This window comes from Struthio camelus, chromosome 2 (assembly GCF_040807025.1).
Source record: "Struthio camelus isolate bStrCam1 chromosome 2, bStrCam1.hap1, whole genome shotgun sequence".
Lineage (NCBI taxonomy): Eukaryota > Metazoa > Chordata > Aves > Struthioniformes > Struthionidae > Struthio > Struthio camelus.
Genome location: NC_090943.1, coordinates 29,678,217 through 29,695,510, shown reverse-complemented (window position 1 = coordinate 29,695,510; position 17,294 = coordinate 29,678,217). Strand labels below are relative to the sequence as shown.

At 44.4% G+C, this 17,294-nt stretch overlaps 1 protein-coding gene across 3 annotated transcripts; it reads right to left on the bottom strand.

The window, feature by feature from the left end:
• Positions 1 to 9,730: 9,730 nt before the first annotated feature.
• Positions 9,731 to 17,010, bottom strand: TAC1 (tachykinin precursor 1). 3 transcript variants are annotated; one of them, XM_068934918.1, is made up of 6 exons: positions 16,871 to 17,010; positions 15,901 to 16,059; positions 15,457 to 15,553; positions 14,795 to 14,818; positions 13,061 to 13,114; positions 9,731 to 10,220 (listed from the first exon to the last, which is right to left on the bottom strand). In XM_068934918.1, the coding sequence occupies exons 2-6, from the start codon at positions 16,021 to 16,023 to the stop codon at positions 10,171 to 10,173; spliced, it is 348 nt and encodes a 115-aa protein (XP_068791019.1). In that variant the 5' UTR covers positions 16,024 to 16,059; positions 16,871 to 17,010; the 3' UTR covers positions 9,731 to 10,170. The 3 variants fall into 3 exon arrangements, with proteins under 3 accessions (XP_068791019.1, XP_068791020.1, XP_068791021.1); XM_068934919.1 differs by lacking the exon at positions 16,871 to 17,010 and adding an exon at positions 16,796 to 16,842; XM_068934920.1 differs by lacking the exon at positions 16,871 to 17,010 and adding an exon at positions 16,796 to 16,835 and having other exon boundaries at positions 15,901 to 16,111.
• Between the last annotated feature and the right edge of the window lie 284 nt (positions 17,011 to 17,294).

Here is a 17,294-nt window from a genome sequence, read left to right as displayed (position 1 = left end):
TTTTTTTTTTTGGCTAAAAAGAGGTTTTTTAAAGTTTGTTCATTTTTTTCTTCATAAATACACTTTTTTTGGATAAATGCACTTCTTTTGCTCCATGAGCTTGTGAAGAGGTATTTTCGTTGATTTTTTTTCTATGCTTCTTCATTTTTGTTTCCATTTTTCTTCTCTTAGCATGTAAATGACCAATGAGAGACATTTATGAGATAATTAAAAACTTTCTGCAAGTATTCTTCAGTGGTGACCTGGCTCTAGGAAAGTTCCTAGGAGGGAATGAAAGATTATTCACATTATTCCTGTGAATAAAAGTTGCCCTCGCACAGCAACATTTGCTGCTGTCCTGCTAATTTTGCTGTGCCAAAACATAGGTCCCGCAGACGTCAGGTTTGTACAGGCCCTGGATATATGAAAACGCTGTGCATAGTTAATTCATTCTAGCCGCTGCCTGTGCTTACCGCATATTGATTGTTTTCGTTTCTGAGGACTAACGCTTGGAAAATCGTGTAGTTTTCCACTGGAGCCGTCGTGCTGCAGGTGCCCGGCTGTGTGGATCGGCACAGCTGGAGGGGGTACTTTCTGTCAGGAGCTGATGGGAAGTACTGCTTCTGCGGATGACAACGTGCACAGCAGAAAGCCTACGTCAGCGCGCTGCGACCTGCCAGAGTTCATCAGTCGGCGAACGCGTTACTATGATACACACGCTCGCACGCTCACGCCTCACCTGCGCCAAGCTGATGGAAAGAGCCTGGAGCTAAGAGTGCTACACTGGTGTGTTAAACGGACGTCAGAAGTTTTTAAGAAAAAAATATCAAACGGGGGGTGGGGGGGAGCAGAACAAATTTAGGATAAATGTAGTTAGGGTGCTCACAATAGAACGTTATCGACTTTCTGCCTTTGAATTCCTGGCTGATGCCTCAGAAATCCTGGGAGTCGCAAAGCCGCTTTTGAGGAGACATCGGTCACGAAGCGGTGAAGGAGTTGGGGCTGGAGGGGTTGTGTCGCCGGCAGCCCCCAGCTGGGCGGCCGGAGTCTGCAGGCTGCAGACTGGCCTGCTGGGTTTCGGCATATGCGGAGGGGTCCTTGTATGCAATGCTAAACAAAAAGTAGAGCAAGGTTAAAAGAAAAAAAGTTGCTTCAAGCACCAGAAGAGGGATAGGTAAACAGCGAATTTAATCTTCTCTGAAGTGATGGTGTTGCTCTACTGGCAGAAATGGATGGCTCCACTCAGGAAACTCGCTGTAAAACATGCCCCTTTATTCACAGCTTACCTTCAAGTCTCAGACTTTTTGTTTGTTTGTTTAATTGTTTCTATTTTATCTAGGCCTGAGCAATCACTATCAAAAATCAAAGTGTAGGAGGTATCAGTCATGTTTTTCATCTGAGTTACCAAAAACAATGTTGCAGCCACTCTCAGGAACCTTTTCTGTTTCTGTTACAGCTTTGATCTCCTTTACTCTATGCAGACAAAAATAAAGAGATTCAGGAGCATTTCAGTAGAGAAAGGCTTTGAAGAAATACTGAGCTTTAGAAATTTGCAGTAATCATCCTTAAATGCTACAACAGCTGCCTCAGCTGGATCAAATGCTTAAAGTATGTGTTTGGGGGCGTTATGACTATTATATCTTTTGAGGTGTATTTAAAAGGTACAATGATATGATAGAAATATAGTCACACTGCTGCTCTGAATTAGTAAGTAAGTATATTGTTTTTCTCTCTGCAGCAGCTTGTGTTTCGAATCATGGTTTTCTCAGTCACTGAAGTCTAGTTAAAAGAGGGGGGACTATTGCTGATGGACAATATTAATATTCTCCTGCTGTTTCCTTAAAGAAAGAGCTTGCGTAGCTCTTCTCAAGAAAACATTTCTTGAAATAATTTAGCCACTTACGTTTTTGCTTTCTAAATTTGCTCTATTTTTCTTTTTTGGGGATAATCAAAGAGCATTTGGCTGGGTTGCTCTGAATCTCAGATCTCTGAAGTATCAACTTTAGATAAAATTGCTAATCTCAAGTTCAAATGGAAATGATTTATCTTTTCTTTTCCTCCCCTGCAGGATCTATTCTTTAAAATCACTATGCGAATTAAAACCAGAAATCAATAAAGATTAAAGAAACATCACTCCATGGCAGTTCCTATATACGCTAACATACTACTGCATATCTGCATAACAAAAAAAGGTACCCGTTTGGTAAAAGAGAAAAATTTACATATTTTAAGTTAAAAAGGTAATAGTTGCTTATGCAGCCCAAGTCGGTGTCCTAGACATAGCCAACGTTTGGGATTCATACCTCTTCAAGGGAATCTCAAACCAACATGAAGTCCCTGGTCTTATTTTGAGCTGGCTTGACGGCAGAAGACACAGGGTAAAATGAAATTTCATGAAATAACTTGCTTCTTTTCGAAAACAAAATTAGCTCTCTTTGCTTTTATGCTAGATTCTAACAAATAGGTACCTTAGTGCTTTAGAAAATACCCTTATTTCAGTATATAGAGCTCTTTTTAGGGAAATTATATAAGTATAATGACTGGAGGTACAAAAATAAATTATATCTCTGTGTCAGGAAGCTGAAAGCTCTTTACCACTTCAATAGTTGACCAAACATTTGAACGTTCAAAGCAAAAGTCCTACTCTGAAGCACAGAGAAAATCTTTAGGAATACCATTTGTAGCAAAGAAATATTTTCCTTCAGCAATTGTCCTGAGATACGTATTTCCCTGGAACTTCTGTGATTAGTTTCTAGTGTACAAATATATTTCTTGTGTTTCTTTGAGTGTTGACAGTACGAGGCACTCATAAAAGCAAAAAAATCATATATTAAAAACATGACATTTTATAAAAGACTGTACCTGCAATTTCTCTTTTCCTTCTTCCTTCAGAATCATTTCAAACTTTTTGTCTTACATTATTGCCTAGAAACTTTATTTCTTTTCAGAAAAAAATTCGAGAATCTCACATAACCACATGACTCCAGTGCCTGGCACCTGTGGAAAAAACATCAGAGGAAGAGAGGCGAGGTAGCACTGCCTTGGTACCGATAATCTTTCTCAAGGAGTCTCTTGAGCATGTTTTTGGAAGTACTAATAGCATTAAAGGTTATAAAATATTTTTTTGGCTTGACAAAGGAAGAAGGAAGTTATATCTTGGTTATATAGTTCAGTTGTAAAGTGTACTAATATTAAATAAATATCATTGAAATGTACTAACAATATCATATCAATATTAAAGTCACTGAGAGCCAGAACACTTCCACCTGTTTGTGATATGTAATGAGCTCATCCGTTTGTATTCAACAAAGGCAAAAGTAGCCTCATCAGACGCAAAGTAGCTTGATCAGCTGAGAGAAGATTAATAAAAGCTGGTATTGTTTTGTTTGTGCATGTTATTTCTTTTTCTTCTTCAGTAAAGCTCTTTCTTTGCTGATGGATATAAGCTGTTTGAATTGGAAAGCACTTCAAGCCAAATTCGTTCTGCAGTTGCAACGGTAAACGCTGAATGAGACTCTCTTTTCATACTCAGTGCATTAAATCATCTCCCCTGCAACACAGGTAGCTGCTGTATACTTTAGATGCAGCAGTACTAGCAGTCATGGTCAAATAAACGGTTCCCTAGAAAACATTTGCAAAGACAGGCAAATCGAGTCGTCTCAGGCTCTCAGCTCTGAACAGAGACAGGTGCTTCAAAGCAAAGCTTTGCTTGCATTCGAGGCAAACGTAAAGGTGGCTGACCGTGGCGAAAGGAAAAGGGAGTTTTCCCTTTGCCTCTGCGTAAGCTGTGACTCCGAGGCGGCCGGGCGCGCGGGGCGGAGAGGATGTGCTGCTCGCTGTGAGGAAGGGGGGCCTCCCCCTGCTTGGGAGCAGGCAGCAGCTTGGCAGAGCTTCCCTCCTGCCAGGCCAGACCGAGCCCAAGGGGGGCCAGGGGGCCCTCTCTAGTCCCGCACACGTGCTGCTAGACTGATGGCCTCTCTTCCGGGGTTTATCTAGTGCTCTGCGACTCATTCAGCAACTGCACACGTAGAAAAGGGATGAGAGGAAAATATTCTGTGTAACTCCACCATCCTTTCCAGCAGGTTTAAAGAAAAAGCTGGTGTGGCACCCGGACCTCGATAGAGCAGCCAGTTGGATGGCCCCATGGTTCCCCATGGTTCTTGGGCATTGATTTCACTCAATTGCATGAGCTCATCATATGAGCAATAAAAAATACAGCTATGTGCATATGCAAAGTCTTTCTCACGGGGGGGGGGGGGGGTTGTGTAAAACATCTCTTAGAATATCTCTTTTCTATCACACTGCAAACTTGATTTCTCAGTTATACCCACCAGATAACTTAACAGACATGAATATTTTTTTACTCAGATATGTGGACAATCTGTCACCACTGTTTGATTCCCTATGCAGTTGGATTTTACATTTAATTTTTGCTTTTAGGTGCCCACTGTTAACGTAACCACATTTTATGTATGTGCTCCTTCATTAATGACTGGGTATCATTTCCAAGCAAGATTTACTTCCAAAGGATATTGCTTATGTTTTAATGCTTTGGTACACTGAATTACACAGTATCTATTTTTTTTTGACTATTATGACAGAGAAAATACAATGCATTTCTGTGTGCCGAAATTGAGTGTTTACTGTTAAAGATGGTCTTCTGCTGCTCAGTTAGATGTTTTCAACACAAACTAGTTCTTGTGGAAAGCAATGATAAAAGTCTATTGATATATGTTGGTGCAGACGTACGTCTTTTAACTCTTTTACAACTATACTTCTAGAATAGCAATGTAGGAAATGATTTAGATGGCAAAAACAAAAAAACTTTTGCTTTTTCTGAAGAAATTTCCTTGGTTGTTTGGCAGATCTTTTTTAAAAAATCGGCCTTATTCTTTATTATTCTTCATAAGTTTCTTTGCACTCATCTAGTACCTTTATTGTAGTGATGTCATTTGCAAGGTCTATATTGCATTTCTAGCTTGGCTGCTGTTAGTAACCTTGGTCAAGCCACTACACCCTGCTTGGCTTCTTTCAAGCTTCTGTGAAAGCATAAAGCACTGTGCCAGATGGCCCTTGGTCTTTTAGTAGTCTATTCCCATTTCATTTCTTCTATATACAACAAATAGTGATAATTTTTAATTTGGAGATGCTCATGGAAAACAAGAGGTGACATTTTACTGTGATTTTTGTTATTTATTTTTTCATTAGTATTTTCCTTGTATCCTATGTGCCTGTGTTTAAAAAGGAGTTTTTGAGCTCTGAACTGAAGAGTTTCTATTTTATTCTGATAGAAACCAGATATCTGTCAGAGATGGTACAGTGATAATATTTAATGAATACCATAATGAATTTCATAGACCCCAGATGCCCCTCCTGTTGACAGATGTTCAGTCTATGCTCTTTCAAAAACATTAAGAAAATAATGTGCAGAGATGCTGTTTGTCTTGCTTCGAGGACGTAGATATGTTCAAGGACGTGTGTAGGCTTGCTGACAGCAACCCCCTTCATGTGCACGCGCTCTTCCAGTAACAACTGTTTCGAATGAACTGAAGTGAGCTGTTTTGAAGGTACTGTAAGGACACAGAGCTGTACTCAGAATCACATAGACAGCTTCATCCTGACAGAGCAACGTAGTATAGCTCCAGAGATGGAGCCGCGATGTGTTGTTGTCCCAGTACTTGGAGAGAAGTTCATTAACGCTGTCTCCGATATTATGGCTAAGGGAACCATTTAAGCTCATCACAACAAAATTTGGGCGTTACAGAAGTTTGTACTGGGACTTGCGCAATATCTCTTTATGCTAAAACAGATATCTAAGCCATAGTTTAAGAAGACGTAGGGACAAAGTGTACATTTACGTAATGGCTCTTGGCAGCTCTGTTGCTAGTGTACTCTGAATAAACAGCATTTTTAAGCATCACTTTAATAATTAAAAAAAAAAATTCTTGGTATTATTCTGCTCTAACTAAGAAGGAGTAGGGGCTGGGTGCCTCCACAGGAAGGAGGACACATCTGGGTTAGGACCACGCCGGAAAATGCAGGTTTCTTGACGTGAAAGCAGCAAAGGATGCGCATGTGGCAACCAGCTGCCGTGAGCCCTGCAGCAACTGCGCTCCCCTACGGCGTGCACGGCTGGAGCCAGGCCCCCTCTCAGCGCCCCGGTTTGTGGGGGCCACATGCCTGCTGTGGCTCCAACTCACTAGGAGAAGTTTTGCTGTGTCTACACCACAGGGGACGAGTCTCTGCATAAAGCCAGTCTGGAGGCAGACTGGGAACCCCCAGGAGACAGGGAATTTCTTGGAAAACTGTGCTCACGGCAGCGCAGGAGGAGCCGTGGCGCTGAAGGGCGGACGTTGCCCGAGTGATCCAAAGCGTGAGTGATCCACCGCTGAAAGCAGTGCAGCTCAACAGCACCCAAGTGCATTTAAAAGCTAACACAGCAGGCTGCCTCGAAAGGGAGATTAAAGACTACAGAGCTGATTTCAAAAGTTCTTCTGAAGTTTAAACGCTCAATAATGTATAGACTATATTGTTTATTAGTAAAGGCAGAAGAAAGGTGTTAGAATAACGTTGTAAATCCCCTCTTGAGCCCACTGGACTTCAGGCGGGCAGAGCCGGGCAGGACACAGATGAGGCGGATAGTGGGAGGAAGCCCCTGTGCGAGGCAGGCAGGGGCTGGGCTGGAGGAGCATGCGCTCGAGGGTCGTTTCTGAGGTCCTGCATCTGCTGCTGCCTGGCCAGGCAGGCTTTGGCGCGGCGCCTTGGCGCTGCCTCCGCTCTGCCGAGCAGAGTGATACCCAGCAAAGCCATAGTGTAGACCAGCCCTTCGGGGGCCAGGGGGAGACAAAATGGGAGGAAAGCAGAAATTTTGCTTTGTAAGAGCATCACTGAGTTAAAACCTGCTCTCATTCCAAACTGGAGGGGTAGGCTGCTGCTTTAAACATCCTCTTAAGTGAAGTATTTGGAAAAATTGCATTGAAACATAAAGATTTTTTGCTGATGTTGTTGAGAGAATCAAAAGGTAGATTTCAATCCGTGTCTTTTAGTGTATGTTTGTTTTATTTGCATCTTAATATATGTCTTTATAAATACATATATCAATGTAAATTGTAATCTTACTGTTCAAAACATAAACTAACACAAACTTGACATTGTTTTGCCACCAGACATGAGCTGTCATTCTTGAGACAGCCACATAACAGGAGAATATTTTGATGCTGGTGGGTAAGCCTTTTCTCTTAGGGAAAATGGTTTACTAGAAAATTCAGGCCCACCTCTGTGCTGGATGCTGTTAACTAATGTCTGTACTGTGCTCCAAACACTTAAAAATGTAACTATCGTGTGTGGTTTCCTCTGTATGTGAATATGTTTGCAGCATTTGCTTCTCTGGGGTGGTTTGTGAGATATGCAAGCTATAAAGAGCGAGCAATAAAGCTTTTTTCTCTCCTCTGTTTCACGATTCACCACATAATACATGCTGTGAACTCTGTGCACTGTGAGCCTTTAAAGGGTCAGGAGATAGCATTCAGTTTTATGCTATTTCTTTACCCTTCACAGAGCATTATTCAACACATTTCTGCACTCATTTTGTCATGCCTGTATCCTGGCAATTAGCTTACACTCCTCATTGAGCTCAGTGGGAGTTGGTATAGAAGTTTATGAGTCTGAAAATGAGTCCTGGGAAGATGAAGAGCTGACAGCGTGCTAATATAATGAAACCACTGTCTGTCACATGAGTGTGACACCTGTCACAAATCTAGCTCAGTTTTCGCACTACGTAGCCCTCACCTTCCTCACGCAGGTGGCAAAACGATGTGAGTAAGGGTTCAGAGTCAAGACTGAAGATGTTTGGTGTCACAAGCTTGTACTGCATGTCTGAGCCGATTATAGCTCGTTTGTGCCAGTCAGACCTGTGGGTTTGAACCCTCTTGTCAAATGTGAGCCTATGGCTCTGATTTCTGCCGGCGCAAGTCAAAGGCTCTGTTGAAAAGAGAAGACGTGGCCCCATCTATTTTTAAAAGTCTCAGCTGCATCTCATAGATTGTTAGGCTCTCTCACTGTGGCATGGAGCTAGGAGAAATCTCTGGCCAGGAAGCTCAAGAGGTAAAAGTCGAGGTCTGCCTTGCACACATTTGCTTCTGCTTTTTCTTGATGAGTGAATATTGTCACAGGGTGGGGATAGATGCCCCTAGGGAGAACGTGCTTCCTCACAGGGCTCCTCCTGACCATGGGTCCCCCTTTGGGCCGTCAGTGCTCCCTGTGGCCGGGCTGCAACCTCTGTCCCTTGGGACCCCCATGCTGCCAACACTGAGCGCAGGGTCGTGTCTGTGCTGCAGGCTATCCCCAAGGTCAGTGCGATGAGCTGTGAGTACCATGGGGATCTGCAAAATGAGGGCTCGTGAGGTGAATTTTGGTATGTTTGAGACTTGCTAAGTCTCCATATTCGAGCCTGTGGGGCTACGTGTCTAGTTTAAATGTACAGCTCTTTAAGAGTATAATTCTGATTGAAATTATGCAGATCCAGCCCCATTGCAGCCACGAGGGCAGAATTTATAGTCTTTTACACAAAGCACGAACAGGCACTATCCGTGAAGAGTGACGGTGCCCATAAGGACACTCACATCCCTGGAGCACACACGTTTTCTCCTGACGCAAGCAGCACGAGAAGGAAGATTGAAAAACTTCCCAAAAGTACGACTGGTCCTACCAGCTGATCAGTCTCTGGTTGCTAGAGCCCACTCCTACTGAGGCGCAAGTGAGATCTCGTCCAAGCACGGGGAGGCCCAGGCGCCGCACGTAACTAGCAAGCAAAAGGTCCTACGTCCACCAGCACTCTCAGTGGGTGCAGTTGTGAGGATACCTTGGATGAACTTGAAAATGGAGTTTTCTGAGTTTGCTTCAGAAATGGAGGACAACCACCAGGGAATAACTCTGTATTAAATGCTTTGAAATTCAGCTTGTTTATGCTCTTTGCTTTCACTGCTGATTCATCTGTGACCAAAGTTCATGTGACAGCAACAAAGAGAACTACAGCTTTTAGCAGGTGTCAAAGCATGTGAAGATGTATTTTCTTTCCATCTGATAAGATGTATAATATGGCATTTGGGGACTCTCCTAGAAACATAGTAACCAGAAATTTTAATTAAAGAGGTAATTACATTCACATTTTTGCTCTTATAGTGCATTGGTTCAAGTCAATATGTGTTTTTATTGTGAAGCTGAGGGCTAGAATTTATTAAAAGCTTATTTTTCCGGTAACAAGCCTGTAATAGCAGATGAATTCCACAGCAAATTATTCCACTTTGGAGCTATAGGATACATTGGGCCCTTTTTATAGAACACTTCTCAAGGGGTTTCTACAGGATTATGACGCACAGCACTTGTGTGACCCAGGAGCAACTCCTGGGAATGCCCATCTCCTGTAACAGAACCCCCAAGGAATTCATTAAACCCACACCAAAAAGCTTATGTCCTCTGCAGAAGGAAGGCGTCCAACTGGTATTTCTATTCTCAGAACTATACATTATTTCTTTGATCCATGTCTCACTCCAGACCAATTTGGGAAATAATACCATCACTATCACCAGAGAAAATATGTTGCAAAATCCCCGGAGTAATTTTTATTTAAAATGTTACTATCATAAAATTCCAGACTGTGAAATGAAAGCCTTGGATTCATATTCAACCCTTTCCCCCACCCCCCCCCCTTTTTAAAATATATAGATACGTAGTCACAAAACATAAAACATGCTGCAATGATACAAATATATTTTTTGATACGGAAATTACAGTACATTATAAACCATGAAAACAAATTGAGGCACTAGACTGTACATCAGTTCTGTTCTGCACTTATTGTGAAGCTGATAGAATCGCTTTCTATGAACAAAAGCATCTTTTCTTTGTTTAATGAACATAACTTTACAGGTCATATCAAACAGTGTGCTTTGTTGTGAGACACCACCAGGGCGGTTGTTCCAGAGGGAGCCTTCCTTTCAGAACCACAACACACTTACACAACGCGTATCGCTGCCACAATATGAAAAATAATAATTTTATTCAATGTACAACTCAAAAAAACCCCATCAATTATTATTAAATAAATAATTATTCCATACAGTGGTTAGTTTATATTACACTGCATTGGCCATCGGAACAAATGAAGTTTAATAAATAATGCATGGGAACGTATCATTTACGCCTTCGCTCATAATTCTGTGCTATGCTCCTTTCAGAGGATCCTGCAAAAAATGAAACAGAATGAGGCACATTGCGAAGCCTTGTGTGAACTGTAACAAGCGTAAGCAAACGTTAGAGATATCCAGCCTGCTGGTTGACCACCTAACAACATCAGCTCATTCAGACATGAACGGCGACAGGGTTATCCTGAGACATGCAGCTCTCAAATCCCCTCCTTGCCTTGCACGGGCAAATTTAGGGCTTCCCAGACTAGGCCTAGACTATTTGCCCCCTCATCGTGAAATGCGCCACCTCATCCCTGGAAATTAAGGTTAAGATGCTGTCTTCTAGTAGTCTCAGTCCTAACTAAACATGGGGGACGATCAGTGATCTCCACAGCTACGGGGATTGCACAGGAAGCAAGGATTTTACCCCCTTAGACCACAGTATCTTCTCAACAGCTGAAGTCTGAGCAGCGCTTTCTGCCTCTAGTCTACAGAGCTCCTTGCAGTAGCCATTCGCACCGAGCCTCTTCACCTTCCAGTGATTCATTTAATCGATCGCAGCCGAGCACAAAGATCAATCTGTGAGTAGAGGCTGTCCACACTGACATTTCCACCTTCTGCCCTGCACAATCAGCTCTTTTAAATCACAGTCAGCTGGTTTTAAACCTTCCCTATACCCAACCTATGCACATGATGACACCTTTTATTAAAATCTGCAGCAAGACCTATGCAAAACTCAGATTACTCTCTGGACCAACCGCCACCTGAAATAATTGTCAGTAACATATTTAGCATTTAGCAGCTGCAGGAGATTTTTCCTCTTGCTCTTTTAAAATGAGAGGGAAGCCTGTAGAGCCTGACCACAGGGTCACGTAGCTGATCACAGCAGTCATCGTTGTTTGGACCCCAAAGGGAGCACTGTTTTCAAGGAGCATATACGTATCTGATTATTGCATGCAAACACACAACTAATTTTGTGGGATTCAGCACTGTGTGTTGTAGAGAGCTTGAATTCTGGATCAGCAAAGGTTTTAAATTAATAAAATTTCAAATTTCACCAGGTTAAATAGACAATGAAGTTGAGCTTTCTTTCTCAAAATGGATTGATTTTAGTATCTTTATTGTATGTTTGATTTTTCTAGATTCTAGCTGGAGGATTAATCTGACTGTAAGAACAGCTTGGGAGATGGTCAGTGCCACATCCCATATTACCAAATGGGGAATCCCCATTGGAATCGAGATCCCAGGGCTACGGCACCCTGGTTTGTCACATGAAACATAAAATTAGCACAGCACTTAACACCCAACAGCATAAACTTTTATATAATGTTTCCCCTAATGCCAGAAGACTCAAAGGTTTTCTGAAAAACAGAAGATAACTATTAAGAGAAAAAAACTAGTACGTTATAGCACCAAGAAAAGGGTTGACTAATTCCTGTCCAATTAAACGTCTTTTGGGGGGGGGGCAGTATTAGCTAGAAGGGACAGCAATCCTGAGACAAATTCCTGATCTTGCTCGATTACGCAGTCCTTGGGACTATCCTCTCAGGGAGTCAGGCAGAAAAGCAGTGAATTCTAGTTTTACCTATCAGGCAGGTATTACATACCCTGACAGAGTAAAGCTTCATTATTCCCCTCTGTTAGAGATAAATACTTAAATACCAGGTAACAGTATTCTAACTATACCAGCATTTTTGAAATTAGGGCAATCAAATCCTTGCCTTTTTTAAACACTTTACTGTATCTTACATTCTCATATGAATATAAATGTAATCCCAACGGAGACCAAACAAAATTTATCACTTCCAGACTATTTACTTTTATGATAGCAGATATATTTACAGGTATTATGCATTTAATAGCTATTGCCACCACAGATAAAATTGTATGAAATTATTCATGATACATAGCAATTTGCAAAATGATGCAGAGAGCAATATTACTAGTCTGAACAGGGTTTAATTGAAAATAAAAGTTACTGACAACCATAATTGCAGAATATAGATCACAGCATGTATCCACATAATATAAAGGTGTCAGCTAGTAATTTAACTTTTATCATTCATTTAACAAAACAGTGAGAATTATTTCAGAGACATGAAATAGGCATTAGGTTTTTTTTTTTAATCCCTTTTCTAGGGAATTAACTGACACTTTATGGTTGACTATGAGAGATTTCCTCATTACTACCCTACAGCACAGGAAAGCTAGAGCAACTGGCAGTTTGGAATTACCCTTAGGGGTTGCTCATAGGAAGGAGGAGGAATCTGTCTGTATACAGATTGTATGGAAAAATAAAATAAGTTCACAGTATCCATTCAAAGCTTAAAATGCTGTTGGTTATTTCTAAGTAAAATTAAAAGCTGCAAGGGCCTGGGAGTGTGTCTGAACTAACAATGAGGCGATGTTAATGGCCGATCTCTGCTCTTTCAGCTCCTGTTTCAACTTCATTAAAAATAAAGATCCACTGAAAGGGTGAGAAGGCACCTTTAGCTGAGGAGATCTGGATTTGAATCACAAGTTTAAATGAACATTATGTTTTAAGCCTCTACATTTCTCCTGATATGCCAAGAAATATTTTTCTCTTTAATAGCATTTTGCTGATTGGAAGAACATAAATACCAGTGAGGATAGCGAGAGTAAGGAAAGTGCCCTAGGAAATCTCATCTGATTTTGCCTGCACTTTGGCAGCTCAAACCAGGCTGATCATCACAAGCATTAGAGCGAACTGCACCCTGAAATATCCTGATTAAGAAAATACATCCTGGACCCTTTTCAGAGAACTCTGGGTCTACACCATACAAAGACTGCTTCATCCATCCAGTGGGAGAGAACAAAGAGGCAACAGAATTAAGCTGCTGTATATTACCATGTACCAGATTTAGTCATATACATACCAGAATTTAAAGATCTTTTGCCCATAAGTCCAACAAAGGAGTCTGTTTTATGCCCTGAAAAAATATAATTGGAGTTGTTTTAATACATTTTAAATAGGCAGGCTTTTAAGACAGCGTGTTCTCATGAGGAAAGACGACACAGACACAGCCTGTTCATCTCACATACTAATTTTTCACACCACTCTCAGAAGACAGAGAATGAACAGTCCTGTCTCATCACTGGGGTAGGTCAGACCAAGGCACAGGCCAGTTAGTGGAATTCTTCCCATTGGCTTGAATAGACATTTTGTTGATTTTGTCTTTTAACCACAATAGAAAAACAATGGCCAAAAACTGATTCTCATTCCTCTCCCAGTGTGGCTAATTGACACTACAATTCCTATTGACTTCAGCACACACCTAAGAAGGCCATATCTTAGCATAGCTTGCATCCGTATGATACACCTACTCTACCTGTCGGTGGTTTATTTTGTTATGTGGATGAAAATCCTCATCACAGGCCAGGCAAGAGAGCCCTTATTTGAGAGGAGGCCAATGGGACTCTACGTCTGGACATGACTGAGCTGGACAGTCTGGGTCTATTTTTGGAATATTTACGAGTTCAAATATTACCATCCTGTCCCATTATTACTCCTCGAGGCACTGGTTATGTAGAGGATAAATTACTCCAAGGTTTGGTATGAAGCATGTATCAGATGTAGTGATAGCTAAGGACCAAAAAGGAGCTGTTCTTCTTTTTCCAGGCTGACTTGAGGTAAATTTAGAAATTTCTCTTTGGAAAGAATTTTGCTTGGCTAATGCATCTACAAAACAAGATGAATGATTTTTAGACCTCACAGGCATTAACTTTAGAGCTGAAGCAGTTTAAGAAGGCTATATATATGTGTGTATATATATATATATATTTTTTTTTTTTTTTACTTTAGTCAGCAGTTATTTGGCATGAGCTTTGGCTGGGATTCTCTTTCATTTTCCTTCAAATAAATAATCCTAGTGATAAAATCTAGTGATTAACAGAGAACACTGGGACATGTATTGACCTCTTGGGACAGCTGAGGTCTCACAAAATACAAGATCAATTTTTGCTTATTAAAAAATCTTCTAGGTCCTGTCTAAGCATCTTCAGATAATTTCAGAGAGTAAAACTCTTTGTCACTGTATGCAACAAGATAATACCACGTTGCTGATACCATCTTCCACTTGGTATTATACAGAAACAAAGCAAGACATGCTTATTAATGATGCAAGATATGCGTGTTTATATGTCAATCAGCCTCTGCTGCGATGGGGGTCTGATTCACAGTCAGACATCACTAAGATCACAGCTGCAGTATCTCACATGTGTATCCATGTCATCACTTCTCAGAGATTTGGGAATTCACTATTCTAATTTTCCAGCTTTTGCTGCCTTAATTTTCTCACTCTGAGTCTGGCAGTAAGCCTGCCTTGCCTATGAGAAAGGTTTGCAGAATGCACCCCTAGAGAAATAAGAGCTGCAACATTCACACACTAATGTGGATTGAAATCTGAAAGCTTGTGGAGGTTCAGATTAGGTACAAGCTTAAGTCCTTATTGCTGGCTACTCTATCTTTTGACAGAATACTCCTCTACCGCCTATGCTGCCGGCCCTTAGCTGAACTCATTTATATTCTAAACGATCCACTAAAATATACAATTCTCTATATGAATATCTTTTAATAGTTACTTAAGATGTTGGGGATTTTTTAAACTTACTTTTGTGAGAGATCTGGCCATATCCTGCATGGAAAAGAGGAGGAAAGAAAAAGAAAGGAAAGAGTTATTGAAAAAGGACTGGCATACACATATGCTGTTTCTGTGATCCTTTGAAATATCTAATACAGAAACTACCCTATGCATATTCAATGTAGGGAAAATTAAGGTGACAAATTACCACAGTATTTATTCTTGAATAGACTAGAAAGCCTCATTTCAATTAAAATGACACACCTTAGAGCTGTTTAGATCCAAGTTACTCTGACCGATTCTCAGTTTGGTAAACACTTAGAATTAGAAAAGATGGTGATAATTGTACACAGCATTACATGGCAGAAATCATACTACACGTGCTCAGACAATTTAGTGGCACGTATGCCAACCTACAGATTATTGTGATTTTTTTACTGGTATTTATTTACACGCTACAATTAGTTTGCACTTATAACTTTACTGCGCAGTTTTACTCTTGGCTATTTTCAATCGATCGTATTGTCTTCCAGGAAACTTGGGGTGGGGGAGAATCGCAACTTCGGAGCAAGATCTACCTAACGACGCGGGCGACATGCTATGACGCTGGGGTTGCTACTGGGAAAAGCGACGTTTGGAGCAGCGAGAGGCCGCGCGCAGGGAGGTGCCCCCCAAGCCCGTGCCCCGCTCACCGGCATCCCGTTTGCCCATGAGGCCGAAGAACTGCTGGGGCCGGGGTCTCCGGGCGATCCTCTGCAGGAAGTGCTCGAAGGGCAGCGGCAGCTCCTCCTGCGGGCGACCAGCGGGCGGTGCTCAGCGCAGCCCCGCGCCGACGGGGCGCCCCGCGGGCTGCCCAGCCCCAGCCCCGGCCCCGGCCCCAGCCCCAGCCCCGGCCCCGCGCCGACGGGGCGCCCCGCGGGCTGCCCAGCCCCGGCCCCGGCCCCAGCCCCAGCCCCGGCCCCGCGCCGACGGGGCGCCCCGCGGGCTGCCCAGCCCCGGCCCCGGCCCCAGCCCCAGCCCCGGCCCCGCGCCGACGGGGCGCCCCGCGGGCTGCCCAGCCCCGGCCCCGGCCCCAGCCCCAGCCCCGGCCCCGCGCCGACGGGGCGCCCCGCGGGCTGCCCGGCCCCGGCGCTCACCTTGCCCTGCTCGCCCTCGGACCAGTCGGACCAGTAGTTGAGGTCATCGGTGGCGCCGATCTCCTCGGCCAGCACCTGCGCCGAGGCCAGGAGGAGCACGGCGAAAGCCAGCGGCAGTCTCATCGCCGCCTCGACGTCCTGCGGACGGGCTGCGGCCACCTGCGGATGGGGTTTGGGGGGGGAGGGGGGGCAAGGGGCGAAGCGCCGTCCCCTGCCGGGGGACGGGGGACACGGCGCTCAGGGGCTGCGCGCAGCCCCCGCACACGCACGCACCCACAGCTACGCACGCACCTGGAGGTGCGCACCCTCGCACATGCAGGTATGCACACGCATCTAGCTATACACGCACCCCTTCGCACCGACAGGTACATATGCACCTAGCTGTACACACCCTCACACATACCTATATACATACGCCTCTAGTTATACGCACAGCCGCCCCCTATGCATACATGCACATATAGACGCATGCAGCTCCCCCTCACACCTATGGATCCTTACACATGTCGATATATACACCCTCACGCATAGAGATCCACACCCATCTAGATATGCACACACATCCAGGTTACCCCCCTCCCCGATACCTACTCATCTACTTATGCACACTATACATACAGCGACACCCATACCGGGTGTGCACACCTGCATATGGATACCTCTCTCCACACACGTACGGATACACACACGCCCTCACACGCCCAGATACACGCATCCGTCTAGACAGAGGCACACGCAGACACGCACACAAAGGCACCCTCACACGGAGAGGCGCACGCTCCGGGATACACAAACACACACAGAGGCACCCCCCGACACACACACATATAGGGGCACGCACACGTACAGACCCCCCCACACACATACACACGCATGTGAGTACACCCGCACACACCTTCACCCACCGACACGCGCGCACCCCCCTCCGGCCAAGCGCCCCGGCGGCGCGCACGGGCGCGGGCACACGCACCTAGCGCGGCGGGCGGGGCGGGCGCTGCTCTCCGTGCGCATTGGCCGTCGGCGGGCGAGCGCCCCACTTTATATACCTGGAGACGGGGAGGGCCGAGGGAGCCTCATTTGCCTAAACGCAATTACCCCCGGTTTTATCGTGCCAGCCACGTGACAGCGCCCGCCCCGGCGGGCAACCCCCGCCTCCAGCCCCCCGCTCCCGGGGAGGCGCCGCGGCATCCCGGTCCCGGGGAGGGGAGGGGGGGCGAGGTGTCCCTGCTTCCCCCACCCCCCGCGGTGGCAGCCCGGCTTCGGGGGGGGGGGCCTCCCCCCGCCCCTTCCCCCGCGGTCGCCCCGTCCGGCCGCCGCTGCGCCCTCCCCGCCGCAGCCGCCCCGTCCCCGCCGCGGGCCCCGGCGGGCGGCTGCGGCCGCCGCGTTTCCCTTCT

Bases quoted from the DNA above. Each gene is read 5' to 3' on its own strand.
- TAC1 (XM_068934918.1), bottom strand. From the start codon at position 16,023: ATGAGACTGCCGCTGGCTTTCGCCGTGCTCCTCCTGGCCTCGGCGCAG. The intron at 15,554-15,900 runs GTGAGCGCCGGG...GGTCGCCCGCAG, and splicing joins CCGAGGGCGAGCAGGGCAAG to GAGGAGCTGCCGCTGCCCTT. The intron at 13,115-14,794 runs GTAAGTTTAAAA...ATATTTTTTCAG, and splicing joins TGGCCAGATCTCTCACAAAA to GGCATAAAACAGACTCCTTT.